Raw genomic sequence first — 25,921 nt, 5'->3', positions numbered from 1 at the left:
GAGTACTAAAAAAACCCGACCCCAAAATTAATTCATCGCCTAGTTTGCCACCCTTACAGGTGGAATATTTTTTCAAAATTATATGAGACCACTACTCTTTCCAACAAAAAATAATTATCAAAATCGGTCCACGGAGAGCAACGCTGTGTTGACTTTCTTTAAGTGGACCACAACTGAATCAAGATGCTTTCATATACTCCTCCAATACATTTAAAAAATATATGAAGAACGATAAATTTCTTGACAGCGGAATATAGAAGGGGAATCCGAGGAGCTATCCTCGGATTCATAAAGGATGGTGGAGTAATTTAGTAGAACTTTTGTGTAAAGATTTCTGCCAATAACAAAAAATCATAAAAAACACTCACATTCATTTTCATACTCCTGATCGTGGTGGTTGGCGACGCCGTTGTGTCTGGCGGAACGTTCTTCGTTGAGCTGCAGCTTCAGCTTACGCACCTCCGACTCCAGAGCAGCGCGCGACGACACCAGCTTCTGCAACCGCACGTCTGCAACGAACAACACAAGTAACTATAAATACAAACGTGCCGATAGTAGATGCTTTGGCCATGATATCTAAACAGGGTTCTAAATTAGTAAAGCATTTTTTCTTAAATAATTACCATGATAATTATCTGAAAACCGATATTTATAGTAGCAGCAGAGCTCCTTGTGAGAGAGTTCATCCAGGGTAGTACTAGCACCTTACCTATTTCTACATCCAGCAGTAATGCCAGCATATCGAGTATATTATTATAACCAGAAACAGAGACGAAATAAGGGCCATCCATCCCTGGCAACTCATCAGGCAAATGGGCCTTATATCACTTTTAAATATCAACTCTCGTTTGAGCTGAAATCACAAATTAGAAAGCAGAAATAGTACAGCGCCAACAACTGACAAGTGTGTACGTCTCCGTATATTCCAATAGTATTCTGTATCTGTATAATTTATTGTAACAAAGATAATATCTCTAACAATGGTCGACTGTTCCATTTGGTGGTGTGGAAAAAACAACAAAACACCTGATTATAAAACAAACGGAATCACATTTCATTGGTAATCAAATACTAAATATTGTTTTAATTTTCATCCATTATAGTTAAACTGGTCGATTAGAAGTGAAACATTTGACATCTGACAATTCAGGCTGGCCAAACGGAGCGCAGTTGTCACCATAATGATTTGGCAGAATAGTTTTCAAACAAATTACATGACGTTTCGTCTCTATTTCTGGTTATATATTCGACGTTAGCATTACTGTGTTCCGGTTTTGAAGGGTAAGGGTGCTGGTGAAATTACAGGCACATGGGACATGTCAACTCATGTCTCAGGGTGACGGGCGCAGTGGCAGTGTCACTGTTATGAACAGGCGTGCAGCTTACCATTAGGCGCACGACTTGCACGTCTTGTCACTTAATATTATTAAAACGCGTGAGTGCGCGTATGTGTATGAGTGTGTTTGTGTGTGTTTATCACTATCCACAACAATATTTTGTTTTCAGACCTCATTAATATTACCATTTTTATCTTCACAAGAACGACGACTTCAATAAACTGTTCTTTGTGCCTTTCTTGCATTCGTAATTATTTAGAGAACAAAAGAAAACACAACAACAAAACATACCCAGCGTGCCTTCCCCAGCATCCAGCAGCAACTGCTCCGACTGATGCGACACGAGCGCTAACGGTGGCACAGAGCCGAACCCTTGCGCGACTTTCGTGTCGCCTTCGCCCCCCTCTCCCTCCCCGTTCGCTGCGATCGCGGCCTCCACAAAGGCGAACCCCGCTGCGGCTGCGGCGGCGTCCCGCGCCCTAACCGCGTCACGCGCCGCGTTTAATTCGCGCTCTAGCGATGCGTGCTCGCGTTTTAAACGCTCGTGTGATGAACATTTTTCTCTATGTTCCCTCTGGAAAGAAATTGAAATGAAAAAATGAAATTCTTTATTGGACATTCAAAATTACAATACCTACAGTAATAGAAGACAAGTTAACAGCGGACCCCTCACTAAGCTCAAGGCTAGTATCGCGGGACCCAAAATGATAAACAACTTATTTTCACTATTACATGAGCCAATTAGTGCAAACACACATTAGTTACAGAATCAAATTAAATTTGAAACATTATTAAGTTATAAAACATTATTAACTCGTAAAACATTATTAAATTATTAGATTAATAGAAATATTATTAAATTATTCTAACATTATCAAAACATGAAAAATGTACACAAAACTTTTATGGGATGCCATTGCCAACAGATTGCCATCATCAGCATCTATGCGACGTTTTTTTCGCACTAATTGCATAGATATAAAGTCTTTTTTGATCAACCCAAGCTAAGCACCAATTGTGGTGAAGTGTTTACTCCGCAGGTACTGGTGCGATTGATGAGGTTCTCCTCCTCCTAGTGAAAGAGTTCGTCCAGGCAGTACAGCCACCTTACATATTTCAGCCACCAAGCAGCATTACGAGCATTGATGGGGTTTCGATTTTGAAAAGTAGAAACATCTCGTAAAACACGCAAATAAAAATATAATGGCTTCTTCGTCTTTTTAGATTGTTTACACTTCGATTTTTAAACGTTTGGATCAAAACAAGTTTTCCCATCGAAGAAATAGACTGGAAAAGAAATCTACCTGTAGTTGCGCGTGCTCCTCGTGCAGCTCCTCTATCCGGTCTTTGAGCAGCTCGAGCTGATACCCCAGCGCCGCCTTGTCGTTGTCTAGCTGCGCGTTCAGGATCATTGCCTTGCGGAATTTCTCCTCTACTTCTTTCAATTCATGCTGGAATCATGAAATCGTGTATAGTTAAACGATGAGCACCGTACAATGCTTTGCTAACTTAACAACTTACATATTGCACGTGTAAATGCCCATAAAAGACGGTTCACAACTCGCTTCGCCAGGGATCAGCCACAGATAAGCATTTAAAACTATACTGTACACTTTTTACTTATGTATTATGGAAATTGTGGTTCACGTCAACTCAACATCCTATTCTACTTAATACTACTCCAACCTTAGACTTTCAGAGAACCTAGATATGTTGAAATAAATATACGGTTTTGCCTAATTTTATGCAAAGTTAGAAGTTACATGAAGTTGGTCTGGTCTAGGTATTCTATTGTAGCTGCCTTGGAGTCAAATTCGTTCGTTTGGCGCTAAATATAGGGAATTTCCTAATATGACTCCAATTTGATGGTTGTGGTTGTTTGGAATGTTATTATTTTTATTTTACTATTAAGAGCTATGCTATGTATCAAAGCGTATGTTCTTACCCTAAGATCCTTTATGTTCAAGGAGTCATCGATGGAGTCCTCGGAGCTGCGCCGCGGCGAGTGCAGCGACGAGGCCGTCATACGCGAGCCCCGACGACCCACCGTCTCTATAAACGATAGCATAAATATATGAAATTCAGCACATCACCATTCACGTCGCAATATATGTTACCGCTTCACGCGGAAGATGACGTTGTTTGTGTGGGTCGTGCTGTCAAATCCCACACTTATCACGGAGAGTGGGCGAGACTAGTGGGTGGCGACGACACGTAGAGACGGGTTCAACATTTCCCGAAAATGTGTAAGATGTGGAATGATTACTCACCTGAGTACATATCATAAGCTTTGTTAGCATGGTCTTCCTGTTCCCGTTGCTGTCGCTCAAGCTCGCGCATGCGTATCTCGCGCGCTTCCGCCCGCGCCGCTCGCCGCGCTGCAAGGCGCTGCTCTGCCTGCAAAGAACACGTACCTTTATACACACTTTTCGATATGACAAACTGAAACCCTGTCTAAACGACGTAATGTATAAGTTTTGAGACTGGAATTTGGACAGTTTTTTTAACGTCCGTGATTCATCGGATCGAGGAATTGGAGTGCTTCGTTTGAATCTACAAAAATGTGGTGATACTTTTACTTACAACTTCCTTAATCGTCTAGAAAAAGCCAATGTTTTTTTCGCACCCTCAAGAATACTTGTTAAAACTCCTATTAACCTATGTAGTTGAGTCCACGGAAGATAAATGATCTGTGGTTGAGTCTATGTAGTTGAATTTATTTGGTTGAGGTAAGACGCCGCTAGATGGCTTTGAACCATTTTTGTGCATTTAGGATGCGCTATTAAGTTGTTAACAAAAATTTTATCTACTGTCATGTGATTTAGACTATAATGAACTAGACATGGGAAAATTTTCGTTCAAATTGGAAGACGTTCGTTTTATTTGCGTATTTTTGAGACGCAATGTTACACTTTGTAACCTTGTAATAAGGCCATATCTGCATAACTTTTTAATGGAAAGTAATAAAATTCACATATACGTAATTTTTTCGTAGTTCGTGTTGCTTTTATGACTGTCATGTTGTGAGAAAAAGTCTTTTTGACGAATAAACACATGAATTTATTACAGCAAAAGTACGACTTCTTTTGCTTATTGGAGAAGTTTGCTTATCGCCAGAATCCAATTTTCTGCTTAACAATTTATGAGCGTTTTGCAGACTGCCATTCAACGAGTATTGTGCGAGCACAATGTGAGCTAATTTGACTGTCCTATTAAAGTTTGATGTTGAAGAGCTGACTTACCTCGAACAAGTGACGTATTGGAAAGTTTTTTGGGAAATTGTCAAATAGATTTAAAACTAAGTCAAGAGCATATCAACGCTTGAAACTTTGGACTGTCCTTATTGTAAGCGACATAGAGTTGAATTTAAGCGTCACCCTTGATCTGCTTTTGAAGATAAACGAAACAAAACCGACAATGTTTCTCATATGAAATAGAATTACGTTACATACGTAGTCTATGCCACAACATATCTGATCCCCTGGCCGACATTTTGGATCTGAGAGCCTTCTTATGCATTCGACAGAAACGTGTTGTTAAAAACAGTTAACATAAGAATGAATGCAAACTCCTGACAATAAGTGACGAGCAATGTTGCGTCACTGCAATATTGCTGTGCTATTGTTCCGAGGACGCTCTCTGTTCCGTCAACTTCCCCTGCTGTTAGTCATTGCACAATTCTTACTAATTAAACAGATATACAAATTTAAAGTATTTCATACTTATTCAACACGTGTAAAGGAATTGCAGCTTTATGGTTGCAGTTGGTATTTATTTAATGTAATTAAGCCGGGTACTGGTACGGGTACGGGTACCAGTGAGATGTAACCGTAACCGTTGCATGTTATGTAACCAAAAATCATAGTATACGTGGTTCGCGAGATTGCCGCGAACGGTACGCGTGCGGTTCGCAGTGAGCCGTCTAATGAAGACTGTTTTAAGCGTACTCACTAGAACCTCGTTACTGTATTTGCACGTTACAATTACAGCTCGCTAAGGAGTACCGGGCTCTAGAATGAGTTATCGTCGGCTCACTGCGAACTGCACACATTCCGCTCACGGCAAGCACGCGAACCACGCACACTGCACACTGTGAGTTTTGGTAACGGCTACGGTTACAGTTCGCTAGTGAGTACCCGGCTTTAGCGTATAGACTGTAACGTTGTTTTTTTAAATCAGTCAGTTTTCCAAAAATGTTGTGTGTGTACTTTTCAAATTACGTACTTTAACTATTTACGTACGTAACCAAATGTGATTTCATAGGTATTGTCTTCATCAAATTCAATTAACATAGTCGTTGAAATTGTACTAAAATGCGCTTCCACCATAGAAAAGTAGGTTAATGCTATTTCAATTTTTCAACGCAAGTTTGTCTCTAATTGGCCCTAAGAAGAGCTATCTTCATTTGTTTTTTTTTTCTTTCAGATTTGTTTTTTTGAAAATTGATTCTACTTGTTTATATTTTCATTTGTGTTGTTTTCTATTCTATGTTTGATTTCGTTTATTTGTGCTTCAATTCAATCCTATTCAATTTATTTCTAGGTCTTGTTAAAAAAAATCACATTTGGCAAGTGAAAATACTATAAAAATTAAAATAACTGAAAACACCTTATTACTACAATTTCATTAAATAAAATGAATAAAAAATTATAACAAAAAAAAAAACAAAAATTGTCATTTAAAATACTAAAATAATATAAAACAAAAATTATCAACATATCAATAATGTAATAAAATTCAGTCTTATATATTTCAAACAATTATTATAAAAATTGGTATTTTTTTCATAGATACTATACGAATTCCTCAGTTTAATATATTTGCTGTAATCCGTTTGGTTATTATTTTCATCGGTGTCAATTTACTTTCTTAACTTCTCAGGCCGTTGCACTCTCGCACACGAACAGCAGGAGAATCAATTGGTTGCATTGTATAGCAATTAGGATTACAAAAAACTAGTTCCGAGTAACGTTACTGGCATATAAAGAACACATGTTTGGCAAGATAGCGCCGACGCAGCGTGCCGGCAAATCTATTGAACTGGGTTACATCTGATAGTTTTGTTAATTGCACGCCATACCGTCAGTTAGTCGCCGATCTTGTTGTTAAAATTAAACTGGTAGCGTCGAAAATAACTAAAGGTATGTTTATTTAAAAAGTGCATCAAATTGGATATGGTTTCAGATACTGGTGGCTTTCTAGTTTTACGGCCTATCTAAAACTACCTAATCAACAGTTTAAAAGAAAAATTACAAAATTACGGCGTATCTGGCGATTGTTTTAGCCAGGGATACGCTGTGTCTTATTAACAATAAAATTTAGCTTATTTAGTAGGAAGCTATGAAAAAATATAAATATTTACTTTATTTTACTTTGGGTCATTATTATTTGTTGCACATGGGACTTGTCAACTTATGTCTCAGGGTGACGGGCGCAGTGGCAGTGCGGCTCTGATCTTTGCGGTTTAAAGAGCTGAATGGCTCTGCAATTGTTATGGACAGGCGTGTAGCTTACCATGAGGCGCATGACTTGTTCGTCCCGTCGCAAGATATAATAATTTAAAAAATTAAATGTTTGTAATGAATGGATAATTAAATGGTTGAATTAATGAAATGTCCTTTACTAATTAATGTACATTAAAAAATTACAATGACAATGGTTCTGTACCAGAAAAACCACAGGCTTCAAAATTTTGCAGAGTGGTTCAACATGAGTATCACATAACTCTTCTGAGCTGCAATTTCACGGGCCCAAGTTGTTATAAGGGTTATAATGATAGCCAATCTCCGGTAGCAGATGGCGCACCAAGAAGACACAACATATCGCGAGTGGTGTGTTGTCATCCATATAAACACACGGTATTATACCCGCCGTGCACCCAACCCAACACGTGCCCGACCCGAACCCTCTCTCTGTGTGTTTCACGCTTAAGGGTTGGTGGTTGGACCCCGAAACGTTTGTTTGTTTGTTGATAATAATAAAGTTTAAAAAACCGACCTCAAAACTCTGCTTATCCGCTTTCGCTGTATTCGTTACATCTATTTGTAATCGGTTAACGGAAAGTGGGTGAAATCCAATAAACCGAATCCATCCCCTAATGAGCCACCCTTAGAGGTGAAATATTTTCTTCAAATTTGAGTCGGACCACTATCTCTTTTGAACAAAAAAAAGAATGGTCGATATCGGTTCACAGATGTTACAGTAATCGTCGAAATGAGAACTTTCTCCTTTTTTGACTTTAAGCCCATTATGTACCGAGGTTTCCAGTGAGTTATTCAAATATTTTATTGCCACACCTGAGATGGTGGCATTGTAGTCGTTTAGCGCGAAATTTGGCATTTCACAAAACTACAATAGATGGCTTCGTTACATGTATATGTACTTGTGCGTAGGCGGATTCTCGTGGAATATTAGTTACGTCTTCCATACAACCGGTTTAATCGTCAAGTCTGTAAGCACCTTGACGATAAATTGGATCTCATAGAACCTGTATAAGTATGTAACCTATTGAATATAACTACAGAAATGTAGGTCACGGTCTGTGTGTAGAGTTTATCACAAAAATAACAATGTTTGTATGCTACAGGACTTTTTAATCTGGTTTTTAATTGTTAATTTTATTTTTATATTACCAAGTGGCAGGTCGAACAAGCCTTACCCGGTGGTAAGCGAAACGCCAATCCACAACAGTTGCATTACCACTCAGAGCTTTAAATGGCAAAGATCTAAGGGGCACTGCCACTGCGCCCGTCATCCTGAGACATAAGTTGACAAGTATATACCGTGTGCCTGTAATTTCACCAGCACCCTTATCTGCTCCACTGCCTTCGTGGCCAAACGGTTACCATGCAGGTCTGTCACGCAGAGGTCCTGGGATTGATTGGGTTTGGGTGTAATTTGTGATTGACCATGTGTGTGTCGGGACGCAGTGTTTCCCTAGTGCGTTGTAAGTGCGCGCTAGGGCTGTAAAGGTGTGCTCATCTTTCAAAACCAGAACGCAGTAATGCTCATATTACTGTTTGGCAGCAGAACTATCACTAGGAGCTCTATTGCTACAATGGCTTGGAGATTTCCATATACCTATTACACACCGACTTCAACACCGTTACAACTCAAAAAATGGCAAAAGTGGCAAGAACCAATCTCGTTTGTGTTTACGAATAAATACCCTTTTCATAAGTCATAAAATATAGCTTTAAAATAACTTCGAACTGAGTATAATGTTGCCATTTTTTTTTACCGAAAACTGGGAAAGTTTCTGTATACGACCATAGCAGAACCCATGACATGAAGATTTGTGACTGGTTGGACATTGTTGTAGTTGGTGTTCGATATAGATGATGCACGTTACTATGTGAGTTTTACTGCATTCCGATTTGAAAGATAATAGGCAAGGTGGCAGTACTTCCCTGGACGACCTCACACAAGGAGCTCTATTGGTACCTACTAGAGTCGTAGGAATACACACAGAAAAAGGTTCGCAACCATTAGAGAACGTGTGAAGTCCCCAGCCAGTGTTGATGTACACAATGCGGCGGACTATAGCGCAAGCACTCTCTTTAGAAATGACCCTTTTGGATTGATGATAATAACGGACCTCTGCGAACTTTCTCATAGCCATCAAAGCTAATTCTACCCCTTCACGGAAGTGTAATATAATTTAGATTAGACACTGAGATCGCTAAATTAAAGCCCATTGGCATCAGAATGCATTTCATAACTGTTGAACTACAATCCCACGCAGACAATACACAACCGTTGCGCAAGACAGCGTGAAAATGCTGATTGCACGATGAAATTGAAGAAACCCATAAAAAAAATAACGTGTAATTTTGTTATTAATTATATTGTATTAAGGAGTGTGTATTATGTGTAATTGTATTATGAATAACATATTCACGAGTAAATAACATTTTAATGCTTTTTGCGTGACATATTTGCAAACATTAACAACATCGACACTTGCTTTAGTTGTAACATATTCCCAACTTGTTTTCATGTCGTAACTTTTTTTTTATGAGACCAAGCGATGACCGACGAACGAACAAGGCGTGTCGCTCACCACCAGGCGCATGACACGTTCGTTCCGCCACTTGGCAACATAAAAAATCATGATGTTCAATAAAAATAAATTCTCGCCGCGGGAATAACATTCGAAAGATAACCCTGGCAATGAATGAGTGAAACTATCAGCGGTTAAGATGACGAAAAACCGGGGATGCCCACGCTCAACGTTGGACTGATAATAATGCTGACATTAAAAGTAATCATATTATTATACCACACGAACCACACATAAGGACAATACGAACAAGCGATTCTCTTTTTAACCGCCTTCAAAAAAAAGGAGGACGTGCTTAACTCGACAGTATTTTTTTTAAGTACGTTACGCGTTTGCATTTGTGAACCGATTTTGATTGTTCCTTTTTTGTAGGAGAGAGGGTAATTTATTAATTTAAATTTGAAGAAAATTAATTATATAATTGCACGAACTTTCGAGGTCGGATTTTTTTATACAAAAGTCATTAAAACAAGAATTGCTCACACACTTCTAAAACATCCTTCCAAATATCTAATGCGAAATGGAACCAAATGTAATTTTTAAACTTGCGTTGCATTGTACTCTTCTTCAAATGTTAGTACAATAAATGTTGTCTAAGAATATTATACTTACTAACACACACATTTGAAAAAGGGGAATAAACGTTTTTAAACGTGTCGGGGAACTAGGTAGGTGTGAAAATACCTATTAAATCAATCAACTTGTTACGCTTTCCACTTGCTGGGCAAGGGAAATCCTCTTATGTTTAAGGCCGCAACGCTGGGTCAATGTCAGTTGTGGATTGGACACGTTCATTAAAGGTTGTGAACCTATAGCGACATGCAGGTTTTATCAGGATGTTTTAGTCGCCGCTAAAAAGAGGTACTGCTCCGAAACATTCACAAATGTAGGTAATTTAGAAATTAATGGAGAAAGCTCTCACCGCTTGCGTACAAAATTAATATCTACTCGTATGCCATAAAAGAGCTAATAAATTCAAAACAAAGTAATTATATTAAAAACTTTTGTAATTATAGTGGGTTTTAATCAATATTAGACATAGCTGGTGGATGTGATGACTCTACCATTGTAGTGCCAGTCAAATGACAAAGATCTGACGGGCATTGCCATTGCGCCCGCCACCCTGAGACATAAGTTGACAAAACTGGAGTAATGCTCACAGTACCGCTTAGTAGCAGAAATAGGTAAGGCAGTAGTACTTCCTTGGCCGAACTCTTTCACAAGGAGCTGCTACTAAATGTAATGTAATAAATCGCTGCCTGCATTTGAGCCACAATGCTGCTGGCACCTATCATTATCCATTTAATTTTCCATACGCATTCTTTTCTTAGGAAATGAAGTATTTTTGGTCGGATCTAAATTGTGTATATCTGCTTTTTTTTTCAAACAAACCAAAGTCTTAAGCCCTTTTCAGGTGACCTGTAAGACCATGGGACCTGTAAAGGGCCCGAAACGTTGGTTTGATTGAAAAAAGAATTATACGCGATTAAGATCCGAAAAATGGGTTTCATTTCCTAAGTTTAAAATTCCTTGAGTCGCGGCCGGGCTTCCCTATAAACGGGAAGTCTTTAGAATATTCTCGAACTCATACCTGTGTTTTATAATCGATGATCGATTTAAGATTTGTAGCACCGTAACGAGTTCTGATAATTATAATTACGAGTTATTGTTTCTACGCGGACACCAACCCGAGAAATTTATATTTGTTTATCATATAAAGAAAAACGCTGGGGTAACAACATTGGATTTTGTTTTTTCTAGGAGTAAATAGCGTTGGATCAATAATAATACGCCAGACATATTGTACCCTCTATAATAAAGTAATCAAATTAGAAATGTAGTTTTTAGCAAACTGCAAAATAAATTAAAAAAAACTAATAAAGGCAGCCGTAATCTAATGGCTCGACTTTTTTTTGTTTTTGGGTTGACATACCTCCTTGCGAGGTTAGATAAAGATGTATGGAAAGATAACATGAGTCTAGATTCCACACAATTATGATTCGGAGTGACACGTGAGTTTCGTTCTATCTGTATTTATTTATTGTATTCCTGTATGGGGTGGCGCTGTTATAACTCGTTTTCTTGAGTTATAATATAATAATAATAACGCACACACTCAACATAGCCCCGCACTAGGGAAACCCTGTGTCGCGGGTGCCATGGACACACACATAGGGTCGTATTCTAGAAGTCTACTCAATGCTCAAGTCAGGATTTGAGTATGGTTTAAAGCGCTCGAAATCATACTCAACTCCTTGCCATTAGGGTCGTATTTCCAGTGCTTGAAATCATACTCAGATCCTGACTTGAGCATTGAGTAGAGTTCTGTAATACGGCCCATAGACACCAACAAATTACACTCAAACTCACGAGAGAAATAAATGTAGGCCATACAAATATTTCTCCCGGCCCGGGAATCGAACCTGGGACCTCAGCGTGGCAGACCGGCACGGTAACCGTTCGGCCACAGAGGCAGTTGGAAAGTGCGCAACACAATTTGCATAAAATAATGTATTTAAAAAAAGGTTTTCCTTAAGCAGTTTGTATAAACTATCAAAACTCACAATTTAATTATTGTGTTAAAGTAACATTTTCTCTCACCCTATGACACTGCCTCTCTATATAATAGATTGTATCGCGAACTTAACATCTTTGGTTTAAATAAAATTTGAATTGAATTTGATGTAAAAAGAAGTTGGCAAACTGGTTGCAAAAGTTAAATTATGAGGATACTGAAGCTATACTTCATCCAATAGTGAGATTCAAGGTTTTGCTGATCTGAAGGATTACCATATATTTACACGCGCACACCCACACATACATACACACAAAAACACAAACACACACACACTCATTTTAAATTTAAGTTTTACTTTCAGTTTACAAGTCTCAGTAATATCACCAAGTTCCTGTTGATTTTTGTTGACATTTTGTTTAGTAGTTGTTGCTTTTTTAAATTGTTGTGTGATTTTGTTGTAACTTAATGACATAAGAATTTAAAGCTTTTTATTTTGTTTGTTATTTGTTCTTAAACTATAGTCTCCAAATTGATTCTCTGTTCGTTATAAACTATCTCGATAACACATTTAAATCGATTTTTTTTTCATTCGATTTTACATCACTACATCTCTAGAAACTTCAAATCTCAAACTTCACTGTACCTATTCTATGTGAAATGGATTATAGTCAATTGTTGCACAGGGTGCGCTAGATGTACAGGAAAGGAATGGTAATCTATGTAGAGAACAACAAAGACGTTCAAAGTAAGATGTATACTTATTTATATGATGAAAAGCAAAAATAATAGCCGAAGGCTTGTCAATAATTTAATTTGTTCAGTTACTCTTCAAATATTGTTTCTGTATATCATGCAATAGGAATGGACCGCCGCATTCCTTGACACTTCACACAAATGTCGAATCCGGCCGGCATCGCAGCGTCAAACGCAACATTATTCACGGGGAATGTCCGTTATGTCCTTCGCACAATGTCCCGTACGACATCATCGAACATTGGGCAAATAAACTAACTTCACGTTGTTGGGTCGGTATGTTGTCACTAGCAATAACATTTTTGTCGCATATTTCTCTTATCGCTCCGACAACGAGTTTGCGCGTTAAACCATACGATAACTGGTTTCGGAATTCTTAAGACACACGTGACATTTATTATTATTAGATGGTTAAATTTTCATTTCACATCATTGTTTGCCTTTACAACTTACCTCCAGTAATAAATAAATAACTTTGTATTGAAACAGGGAACAACTTGTTTTGGGTAGTAGTAACTCAATGGGAAAAAGGATTATTGCTAATTTGAGATACCATTGGTCGAGACGACAAGCAACCGGCAACTAGAAGCGAATAATCTATTTTCATACAATTCGGACGGACACAGTCGCCGGTTGCGGCAGTCGGACACTGTCGCCGGTTGCGGCAGTCGGACACTGTCGCCGGTTGCGGCAACAGTAATGAAAATACACACATGAAAAGTGTCTAGGGATGAAGCACGTTTTTGCGAATTATTGAAATGATATGCCCTAGTCTCACAGGAAGGGTAGGCAGAGACCACGGACCGCGATTTTACTCTATTTTGACACAACTATCGAGTCTCCGCCTCGAGTCTCGAGCCCTTTTCATGCAACTTCTATTATTCTTGTCAATGAAAATCTGTTAAAAATTTTAACACCGATGTATTTTTTCAGGTCAATTTTATAATTTGAATTTGAAAAGAAATTGACTAAAAAAGTTCATTCGTGTTAAAAAAATCATTAAAAAACCTGATTATTGGCCTTTAATTGCCGGTTGCTTGTATCTAACACAAGACACGATTGCGCGGCGTCTCAATAGCAACACCTCTCGCAAACGATGAAAAGAAACAGTGAGATGGTTTAGTTCGCAAACCTTGGAAAAAGTGTGGAGTTCGGAACCCCCATTACGCCAGAGTGGTGAATTACCGCCTAAACCTTTTCCCAAGACCTGTGCCCAGCAGTGGGATGTATAATGGATTGATGATGATGATGAATTAGAATGGATCTGTATGAATCAGAATGTTAGTCAGGTTGGTTGAATGATGAAAACGGAGGATGAACGAACTGTGCACGGAGCGGAAAAAAGATGGATTTGTGGAGTGACGAGAAAGGATAAGATAAGGAATGAGTGCATCAGGGGTAGTTTGAAAGTGGCACCAGTGACGGAAAAGATGAGGAGTTAATAGGTTAGCGTGGTATAGACAGACACATATCATAATGAGGGAAGAATGTCATGTGACGAGAAGAGTGTCAGGTATGAAGGATATAAAAGGCAAGGAAGGCCAAAGAAAACATGGATGGATTGTGTGAAAGATGACACGGATAAGAAAGGTGTGAGAATGGAAATGGCGGCTGATGGGGGAGAGTGGAAGAAAAATACATGTTGTGCCGACTCCACCTAGCGTGGGACAAGGACAGGAAGAACAGAGATAATGAATTAGATAGTTTAATATTCAAGATTTTTCAAACTCATTTGGGTGAACGACTGTTTAGTAGCTACAATTAAAATATATAACTATTTTTTTTAATTAAATATGTACGATTGATTCACCAATACCGTTTATCACTAATTACGACAACAAAACTGAGAAGTAGCATTATTCGCACCGATGAATATTATCTCTTGGAACGACTTATCCTTTCTATTACAATATAGTAATAAAACCGTTAACACTTCTTTTACACAAAGTGTACACGAACTATACTTGATTGACTGACCTTGGTCCATCGTACGAGTCATGGATGCACTAAATTCTTTTTCTGAATTCTAGTTTTGAATTATTTCTTAAGTGCCGACTCTTTTCTAACTAATTCAACAAGTTATTTACGCAAAGAGATTATCAAGTTTAGAATGCGTGAAAGTGTTTAAACTAGTTGTTTGCACTATACAGATGGCACGTGCGTTACCGAGACGGCTCACTCTCTTGGCCTATTGTATTCTAAAGATGAAGCGATAAGACGAATCGGTGCAAATAATATTTCGCTAACTACAACAAAAGTGTACTTTTAACAAGTTGCTACGAAAAAAATACGCAAACTGGAAAATAAGGACATGTCGGTAAAAACAACTGTACAGTGAAAATAAATTGACAATGTGGAATGTAAGTAAAATTTCGTGTCTGAACTAAGACGCTTATGGAACACGTTTACTTATTTTTGAGTAAAGTAGATTTCCTCGTTGTTAGTTATGTGATATATGTACAATACGGTATGTTGTACTACAAACAAGTTGAAATATAGCTAATATTAGGGGTTAAAGTATGAAATTGCCGTTTTATTGCAATAGGTTCTTTGAATTTTCATAGCATCGTCATGGTTTGAGGTTTTCGAATGAAACTTTTTTCAAATGGTTTCTGTGATTTTTTTTTTTAATTTGAAACATTTGAATATCGACTTTCAATTGTTTTTGTTATTCAATTTAGACAAGAAAGATGGATACTGCGAAAATTCGAGTGATTTTTGAATACGAGTTCCGACGCGGAACTAACGCGGCAGAAACAGCCCGCAATATCAATGCTGCGTTTGGAGAGGGGTCTACTAATGAACGCACCGTGCGATTTTGGTTTAAACGCTTTCGTGATGGAAATTTCGACTTAAAGAACGAGCCACGAGGAAGACCGCCCACACAGGTGAATAACGATGAATTCCGATCCTAGTCAAACTACCCAGGAATTAGCGGCATGGTTTAACGTTACCTTACCCACAATATTGACTCACTTGCGTCAAATCAATAAAATAAAAAAATACGAAAAATGGGTGCCTCATGATTTGACTGATCTGCAGTAAGAAACGCGTTTTGAAACTTGTGTTGCCTTGTTGAACCGGTACAGAAATGAAGGAATATTGGATCGAATTGTAACATGTGATGAAAAGTGGATTCTTTATGATAACCGGAAAAGAAAAATGCAATGGCTGACCCCAGGTCAAATGCCACAACAGTGTCCTAAAGCAAAACTTACCAATAAAAAGGTAATGGTAACTGTTTGGTGGTCTCAGCAAGGTGTTATTCACTATAGTTTTCTCCGATCTGGTCAAGCAATAACGGCAGATGTCTATTGTGCCGAACTCCGAACCATGTTGACAAAACTAGCAGTAAAACAGCCCCGACTCATGAATCGATCTTCACCATTATTGCTCCACGACAACGCGAGACCTCACACAGCACGAGAAACCATTTTGACCCTTCAGGAACTGCAATTAGAAACCATTCGTCATCCTCCGTATTCACCAGACCTTGCTCCAACGGACTACCATTTTTTTCGTGATTTGGACAATTATCTACGTGACAAGAAGTTTTCTTCCCAGGAGGCATTACAAAATGCTTTCACACAGTTTGTGCAGTCTAGATCGTCGGAGTTCTATCGCAAAGGCATTAATAACCTTCCCATTAGATGGCAGCAATGTATAGACAATAATGGCAACTATTTTGATTAAATAAATTTGTTAAAAATTTAAAAAATAAACAATTTAGATTTTCAGTACAAATCGGCAATTTCATACTTTAACCCCTATTACAATTTAGCAACGTCTCTGGCCTTCAGAAATCGGATAACAGTTGCAGTGTCACTCAGAGCTTTTAATCGCAAACATCTAATTGCCACTGTGCCCGCACACCCTGAGACATAAGTTAAAAAGTCCTATGTGCCTGTAATTTCACCAGCACCCTTACCGTTAGAAACCGAAACGCAGTAGTGCTCACATTATTGCTTGGTGATAGAAATAAGTAAGGTGGCAGTACTTCCCTGGACGAAATCTTTCACAAAGAGTTCTACTTAGTAACAACTAAAATACTTTCATTTCCAATATAACAATTTTTTTTACTCTTTGCCTATTACTATTAGTCATTCTGGGATTTCAAAGTGAGGTGTTAGCCATTCTTTATCTATTACTTGAAGTTTAGGTACATATACTATTGCGATCTCCATTCATAAGGTAAATAAGTTTCTCATAAAAAATAATATTCCACAAACAGCACAATAAACTTGAGAGGTTTTATAACGAAATTGCTTCATCGACAACATCCTTTTTGGTCTGATGACTTAACTCGAGTTGTATTCCCAGTCGCTTACAGTTAGCTTCAACACAAACACTGAACAATGTTTTGGCAAAGTAAACAAATTTAAGTAGACAAGACGGGGTTTCTTATTTGAAAGGACAAACAGATGGTCGAGGTTGGAGCTTTCTTTATTACCCTAGTATGGTCAAGTCGTTGACACCAAGAAACATAACTGGCTAAACAATAGAACACGAAACCACCGTCAGCAAGCAAATTCACAACAAGCAGCGTCTAAAAAATAATACCATTACACTTAAAATCTGTATATAGGACTTCAGATGTTTACTCTGAAACTGTTATTATCAAAACTAAATTAACAACATGAAGTCCCGGATTCAACAGAAAACTATTAAAACCTTTAGAGTGGTTATAGGCGACTGCATCGATGCAAAGTCGCCGTGTGTAACCGCTCTAAGTGTACAGTCTGAAAGCAGTTCTTTTATGATATCAAGTAACAGGACGAATAAATCGGGCGCCTGGTGGTAAGCGACACGCCTACCCATAACAGTGTCACTTAGAACTGAGAACATAGTGTGGTAGGGGCCTCGTAAGCCATTGGGCGGTTGATGCTGTCCAGGCGGTGCTACCGCATTTGAAAAAAATACCTGAATTATCTATATAAACTGCACTACATACTTATATGTACATGAATGTTTTCCTTATGATTTTTTGGGTAAGTTAATATAAAAAATACATGTTTTCAATTATCTTTTGTGGTGGTGGGCGTTGATCTTGCCGAAGTGGGCGGCGAGTTTCAGAAATTCCTGTATAAAATTATAAACATGTCCGTGGCGGTATAAAATAGGCCGTATGCATAGGCTCCAAAGCATTACAAATAAAAAAGATAACAAAGCCATGTCAGCTGTACAATGTCTCTGGGCCATGTCAGAAGAATGTCCGCACGACATAAAAAAAAACTAAATGAAGCAAGATGAAGTTAGTTTCCGATAAGTAGTTTGCTAAAGGCGTTAGACTATGTTTGCATTAAACCGCACAGATGCGGTGACGAGTGATGTTTTGGCCCGACCCGACGACGTGAAGTTAGTTTATTTGCAATGTTCGATGATGTCATACGGGACATTGTGCGAAGGACGTAACGGTCATTCCCCGTGAATAATGTTGCCTTTGACGCTGCGATGCCGGCCGGATTCGACATTTGTGTGAAGTGTCAAGGAATGCGGCGGTCCATTCCTATCGAATGATATACAGAAACAATATTTGAAGAGTAACTGAACAAATTAAATTATTGACAAGCTATCGGCTATTATTTTTGCTTTTCATCATATAAATAACTATACATCTTACTTTGAACGTCGTTGTTGTTCTCTACATAGATTACCATTCCTTTCCTGGACATCTGGCGCACCCTGTGCAACAATTGATAATAATCCATTTCACATAGAATAAGTACAGTCACGTTTGAGATTTAAAATCCGAATAGTTTTATTTTCTACGTGTGACAATGGCGAAAACCTAAAAACTCGATAAGTACAACAATTAAAAAACCGACCTCAAAAATTCAAGGAATTACATCTTTTTGCAAAGTGTTATTGAAATCGGTTACCGGAAAGTGCGCGTTGGGATTCATCCACTAGTTTGCCACCCTTAGAGGTAGAATATTTTCTATGGGACCAATAACGAGATCTTTCCAAAAAAAACGAATCATCAAAATCGGTTCACAAATGCTGGTTATCGCGTAACATACATAAAAAAACCAGTCCAATTGAGAACCTCCTCCTTTTAGAGGTCGGTTAAAAACATATCAAGTATTAATGAGCAAGTACAAATAAAGGTGTTCCAGTTAAAGCGCGATAATCTCGTGACTCTGTTTACAAATCAGTCAATGTTCTGCCATTGGAATGTTTAGTTGAAGATAATGATTGGCGTGTAATACAAAAGTTGTTTACAAGTACGTCCAGATGTTTGATTTTTAGAAAGAAGATAATTAAGAACGTGATTGAGCATTCAAGAAGAAAAAGTAATGAAGACGTGCTACTCAAATCGACTCATCCGTAGAACAAAGGTCTATGTGCAAGACTACTTGTTCTCAGGACATAGTACATTTCGTTCATTCTTCGTCGCTGTGGATGTCAGATCGACTGTTGTTCGATTTTATAATTTCCGAGACGAAACAAGATATATAAATTCTCAAAACACCTTTACATAGGCCTTAGTTTGAATAATGAAATTATTCTCTTAACGTACTTATTCTCTTTTCGCTATATAATCACGTCGGACTTTGTTCTTTGGATGAGTCGAAATGTCGACCTAAAGGCTTTTTTTTACGACACTGGGTCTTATTCCAGAACTCTACTAAGTGCTCAAGTCAGGATTTGAGCAGACTTGAGTATGATTTCAAGCACTGGAAATACGACCCTAATGGCAAGGACTTGAGTATGATTTTCAGTGCTCACTGCAACACTCCAGTCCTGACGTGAGCATTGAGTAGAGTTCTAGAATACGACCCTAAGTGACGAGACGAGCAAGTCGTGCGCGTGGTGGTAAGCGACACGCCTACATATAACAATTGCAGTGCCACTCAGATTTTAAATCACAAAGATCTGAGAGATAAGTGATGAGAAACAAGCCCGATATGCCTGTAACTTCAGCAGCATCCTTACCCCACAAAACCGGAACGTAGTAATGCTCACATTACTGCGGCATTAATACGTTAAGGTGGCAGTACCTCGCTGAACGAATTCTTTAAAAATGAGCTCTACTGTTATTAATTTGGTAATGAATTGTCAAGTGTTTTTTTTTTAAATATGTAATTCCATGAGATTAAATCCAAAGATATCTCTTTAGATTAAATCGAATGTCTATCGACTGTAAGTAAAAAATCATATTATAAAGCACAATATAGACAATAGTAAATAAAGACTTGAAAACATAATACAAATAATTAGAGTTCCCTTCAAACTAATTACTACTTTATCAAATTACAGAGAAAGCATGGTTTTTTGTTTCGAGACAAATCGATACATTTATACGGACAATCGGAACTATTTGCACGTGTTTTTATTCGAAATTTTAATCAGTTTCAAAGCCAGTCTTTAAATTTGCAAAGTGGTGCCAAATTTTTGACAAATGTTTGTAGGACATTGCTTCTCTAGTATTATTTATGCTCATTGCCTTATAGCAACAAAATGTACCATCATCTATCGAACATGAATTCGGGTTCAGATGATACAAATTTAATGTCATCTCTCGAGGTGCAACTGAACCCGTGACTGGATGCGACACAAATTTAATTATTTTTGACAAGCAACCAGCACCGGTAGCACACGATTTGCACGGTTGCAACTTTAAACCGACCCCAGGTTCAGGTGCCACAAACCCGTTTCTGATTAGAGCTCGGAGTGGCACTGCATCTGTTATAGATGGACGTGTCACTTACCCCAGGCGCACGACTTTTTCATTCCGTTGCTTAATATCAGAGACTCAAAAGATTCTTGCAACTAACGCGTAACAAAATGTCCGCAATGAAAATATAAAATACAAGAAACCACGATTACACCACACAATAATAAAACGTGACATTTTGTAATGAAAATAAAAGAATACATATAAGGTCTATGAGATCACCAATACAAATAAGTAAAATAAGTGTTACATACAATTGTGAAACTTATATATGTATAAAAATGAATGTATTTATATTTGTTTGTTGTCTCATCTCATTCCAATGATAATTTATCTGATTTGATAAGACTTTCGCGAGTTGTGCTTACAACCGCAAAAGTTTCTGAAGTATTATATTTTTTGTTTTTTCTTAATTTTACCTGTTTAGCACAATCTTTGAGGCAAGAGAGCTAACGTGCACGCACCATCACACATATATACACGAAAACATACATATTGGTAATTTACGGTTGACTGTTAATTCTGCTTTTTTTTATAGTCCTAATTTTAGATTACTTTTCTACCTGATTTTGTAAACATACCATATAATTATATTTTATACATGTAGCGAGTTTTTGTAATTGGCTTATGTACTGTCTCTATCTATTTCATTTGTAAAAGTTATATAACCTAACCTCAGTACAGAGCACCAAAAAAAACCTACCTCAAAAGTCATTCATCCCCTAGTTTACCACCCTTAGAGGTGGAATATCTACTTCTGAGGTACCCTCTTTCCAACAAAAAAGTATCATCAAAATCGGTTCACAAATGGCGGAGTTATCGCGTAACATACATACAAAAAAGAACATGCAGTCGAATTGAGAACCTCCTCCTTTTTTTGAAGGTTAATAATGCTATACAAACTTTGTTGTTTACATAAATAAATAGATAAGTATTAGAGCATTTCACGCGGGTTTAAGGCACCACGCTTAACGTCCAAACTAGATACCAGCCAAAATGAATCGTATCTAGTTCGTACGTTCCACAGTCGACCATAAAGTTCATTGTGCTATGTACAACATCGTTACAAAAGTTCACGCCGCAATGTAAATTGAGCCTTAGGGACTTTACGATTTTCGATGGTGCTGCAACGCAATGTACAGCTACTTAATAATAAGGATCGGCACGTTAATCAGAACAAAACATGACAAGTGTTAGTTTACGTGAAGGACATTTCTTCAAAGGAAACCTGTTACGAGCTCATTTCGTATTCCACGTGCATCGATGTAGAAACTATTTTAAAACAAATTACAGTCGTCTCGGTAACGATGCTATTCAATAAACGAGGTGGGAATATAGATGAGATGATGTATTAAGGCGTGAAGTATTTTTGTGGTTGTATTTTGAACCAAGTTTTTGCAAATTTTATGACAGCGTGAATACTGTTTTGTGTCATTGATCGGTGAATTGTACCAAGACATATTTTTGGGGTAACTTCCTTATTTACGAATGCCTTTTCAAGATAGCACAGTTTCCACAAGAGCGGTTAAACAGGACGACTTGTAGCAGCGATGCAAGCGCGCGTCTGCATCGATACAAACGCGCGATTGCATCGCTCCACTAGGGATTTATTTATTTATTCATGGAAAACCAACAGCTTCTTACATTTAATAAAAACAGAAAAATAAAGACAATTACAGGTTTCCACCTATAGCTTCAAACAAATCATATACGAGCTAAATCATAGACGATGTTAAATAAATATAATAACCCTATACTTGCGCTAGACACAAATTATTTAACAATTTATCCAACTAAATAGAATGTCCGTGAGTTTACGCTTTGGCGCATTAACATTGCAATTGAATATATCAACTTCCAGGTCATGATTGTTCAGCACACTATCCAAGCTCTTGCTAGCTCTACATAGAAAACTATTTTGTCTATAGTCAGTCCGCGCTAAGGGAACTGCAATAGGGTGATGTGTCTCAGAACGAGTAGGTACAATAAACGAAATATCACCCAATAAGTCAAAGCAGTCGACATTATCATTTATAATGTTATAATATACGCAATATCAAAGATTTTTCGGCGAATATTTAGAGGTAATAGATTCAGATCTTTACAAAGACGTGTGCAGTCGCATGAATTATAAGACTTACACATTTTATAAAATATATTTAATAAATTTATTTTGGACTAGTTCAATTCTGTCTACATAGACTTGGTATCTCGGACTCCAGATTTGGGAAGCATATTCCAACTTACTACGTTCATACGAACATATGCACAATATGATATTAGTTAAATATGCAATGCCTATAAATTTCAAGTGTGCGATGCAATCACGCGTTTGCATCGCTGCTAAAAGAATGAATTGCCAACTTGATTTCCAGGATTAGAATAGAATAGTATAGAATATCGTTTATTGCAACCATTGTATGAGCATAGTATAGTTGTTACAAGTAATTAATAGTATCACATGAACCTAGGTAGGGTATAGCAAATTGTACTTAAAACGGGTTCGTATTATAATAACATATAATATTAATTTCCGTTATTGGAATGTATGTTTGAATTAAGTATTAAAAATATAATTATATAATTAAACATCGATATCATATTGTTAGAGATCACTATCCTGCGAGAATTCTGAGACTGAATAATATGCTTTTTTTTACAAGAGATGTCTTTGGTTTGGAAGTAAATGAAGTGTTTTTGGTATATTTTTTACATTGTTGTAAATTTAAATGGATTTATAATATGGACTCTTTTTACAGATTTCTAGATTGGGTTTTTATTGAATTCAAACAGATTAAGATTATTTTTTACAAGTGTGATAAGTTTTTGAATAAATAAAGAAGGGTGGGTTAGTAATTTGGAGGTTTATATAATTGTAAACTTTTCATTGAAAAATAAACCCGGCCTCAGAAGTTTGCTTTATCGGCTTTATTTATTTCCATGGGATCCCCTCATCTGATTCTGACTTCTTGATGACAATGGGATTGTTACGGACTCCCATGTACGTTTCATATTTTCTTTTCTGGTTGTCATGGTGACTACAATTTGTTGATTCCATATATTGTGTCAAGTAAAAAGTCGACTTTTATTTGCGGAAAAGAATTCGTAATTTGTGATGCCAAAACGAACCCGGATCAGCATTTGGGACCACCTCAAGATGTACCCTTTCAAACAAAACAAGAATTTTCATAATCGGAGCGCAATTGATGTAGAAATTTGTGAATACACGGACAAGCCTATAAAATTTGAGGACTTCCCTCAATTTTCATGGAAGCCACTCATCAGATTCTGAATTGGTGACAATGGGACCACCACGAGAGTGCACTCTTTCAAACAAAAAAGGAATTTTTAAAATCGGTCCACTTGTATTGACGGAGATACCTGAAAACATACATACATAACCTCCTCCTTTTTTTTGAAGTCGGTAAAAAGTGCGGCTCGCTGTTGTCTTGTTGTTGATCTGAATAGCTTCGTCAGTCTCCCCTTGCCTCTTGTTTTTCGATCTTCCCTTCTATTTATCCTTATATTTCAGACATCAAAACATCTTTCCCCTTCGATTCTCTATTGTCGTGAATAAATTTCTCTTTTCTTGACTATTCTTGACCACCTTCTCATTGGTTTTTCTTGACTTATTATGCATTATAATTATTTATACAAAGATCAGACACAGAGAAAAATTCATTCGATCTGGGTGGATTCGAACCAGCGCCTTCACCAAACCGTGGTTGATGCTCTCCCAACTGAGCTATAGAACAAACTACCAGGCCTTTCAAATTTTTGTTGATGCTTGTTGCACTTGATCTTTGTTTTTGGTTTTGAATATCATAGTAGTACTACATCGTGATATTCAATAAGCTTAATATTACTATGCGTTGCAAAACACCAATCATCCTTTTTTCCTCTTTCTATGATGCATCTAAAAAAACTGTCTTGACGTATCAGATACCCAAACATCTTTTCCCATGGAGAAGAATGGAGGGAATTACTTGAAGGGAAAGAAAAACCAATAAGGATCCCTACAATGTTAAATATTATACAGAAATTTAACTCAAGTACCACTTACGTAAATGTACGTATATACTTGTTCAAGAACATCACAATAAATCTTAAAGACGTTACACACGGTTACTTTTAGCAGAGATACAAACGCGACGTAAACGCGATGCAGTCGCTAATCGTCTATCTTTACACCATGGACCAATAACCCAAGAGGACTGCTAATCTCCATATTAAAAATCGTAGCTCTGAAAAAGGTCAAAATTCCGTCTTATTTCTAGATGGCGCTGATCGATAGCCTGGAATTAGTTTATATTTACGTAAATAGCCATGGATATCGATTAACTCCTCTTTTATAGGAAATATAGTAGATATTCTATTTTTCTTGTAATGTTTTTCAAATATTTAGTAATAAACTAAAATTATTCTCTGAACTTCGATATTTATGCGTATCAATAGATGGCATTGTTCGTTGTTAACTAATTAATAACGTAACGCTTACGAATATAGTTAGATGGCGCAAATCCTAAACAAAATAAAAGAATACTTGGAAGTATCTATAAAAATCTGAGCAATATAGTATAACCTAAAGGAAGTCTAAATTGTCATCCGTTTGCGGTGGCGCACAGTGGGCCCAAATTGATAATTCTTGGACATAGGAATAACTTGTGGAGTATCGAGCTAATTTTTATATGTGATAGACAATAACACTCCTAACAACTTTTATTCTTGTATGATTTCTTGAAAAGTTGATAATTTCAGAGAAAAAAAATATAATTTTTTTTGTGGAGAAATATACATTTTGTTCTTTATCTCAAAATATACGAAAATGTAGTGTGCGTGGGTTACTTACAGTATAGTTCCAATCATTTTCTATGTAGAAAAAAATAATCCGTCTGCATGTACTTGCGTCTTTGTAAGTAGAGGTGCGGCAAAATTGCTAACTCTTTTATGTACTTTTTTAACAAAATACATGAGCTTCGACTAAAGAAAATTTAATTTTAGTGCTAAATTACACAGAGCGTTATAACAATAACACGAAAGTTAAGTAGAAACTAGTATATTGTGTTTTATTTTTTAATAAATAACAAATCTAACATTTTGACATCTTTTTACTCGTAAAGCCGCAAGTACCTGCTGATGGATTGTTTTTTCTTGATAGAGAATGATTGGACTTATACTGTAAATAAAGCACACATTACATTTTTCTACAATTCGAGATAAAAAATAAAATGTTTATTTCTCCAAACAAAAAAAAAAACTAAAATTTTTTTTCAGAAACAATCAGCTTTCCAAGAAATTACATAACAATAAAAGTTATCAGGAATATTATTATGTATCATGTGAAAAAAATCAGCTCTGTATTCCTAAAATTGTATCATGATTAAATAATTATTTAGCCTAAAATTTATACTTTTTATTTCCGTTATTTTTAATTACCTTCAGATTAATTTATACTGGGTTGTTGGACTTTATGCACTGTTTGTAATGGATGACATATTACACACAGATTACACGAAGCTCATGTATTTTGTTAAAAAAGTACATAAAAGAGTTAGCAATTTTGCCGCACCTTT

The 25,921-nt window shown here is 37.0% G+C and overlaps 1 protein-coding gene across 7 annotated transcripts in view; it reads right to left on the bottom strand.

The window, feature by feature from the left end:
- The window catches only part of LOC113237115 (leucine-rich repeat flightless-interacting protein 2), an 81,401-nt gene that overhangs the window by 5,050 nt on the left and 50,430 nt on the right, over positions 1-25,921 (bottom strand). For all 7 annotated transcript variants that reach the window (XM_026473403.1, XM_026473401.1, XM_026473398.1 and 4 more), the window contains 5 exons: positions 3,608-3,734; positions 3,283-3,389; positions 2,642-2,788; positions 1,629-1,911; positions 369-509 (listed from right to left, as the gene is read on the bottom strand). In XM_026473403.1, the coding sequence (XP_026329188.1) occupies positions 369-509; positions 1,629-1,911; positions 2,642-2,788; positions 3,283-3,389; positions 3,608-3,734 (805 nt within the window). The remainder of the gene's footprint in view (positions 1-368; positions 510-1,628; positions 1,912-2,641; positions 2,789-3,282; positions 3,390-3,607; positions 3,735-25,921) is intronic.

The sequence above is a fragment of the Hyposmocoma kahamanoa genome, unplaced genomic scaffold, assembly GCF_003589595.1.
Source record: "Hyposmocoma kahamanoa isolate Upper Pololo Valley unplaced genomic scaffold, ASM358959v1 93, whole genome shotgun sequence".
In the NCBI taxonomy this organism is placed as follows: domain Eukaryota; kingdom Metazoa; phylum Arthropoda; class Insecta; order Lepidoptera; family Cosmopterigidae; genus Hyposmocoma; species Hyposmocoma kahamanoa.
This window is presented reverse-complemented; position numbering and strand designations above follow the sequence as displayed.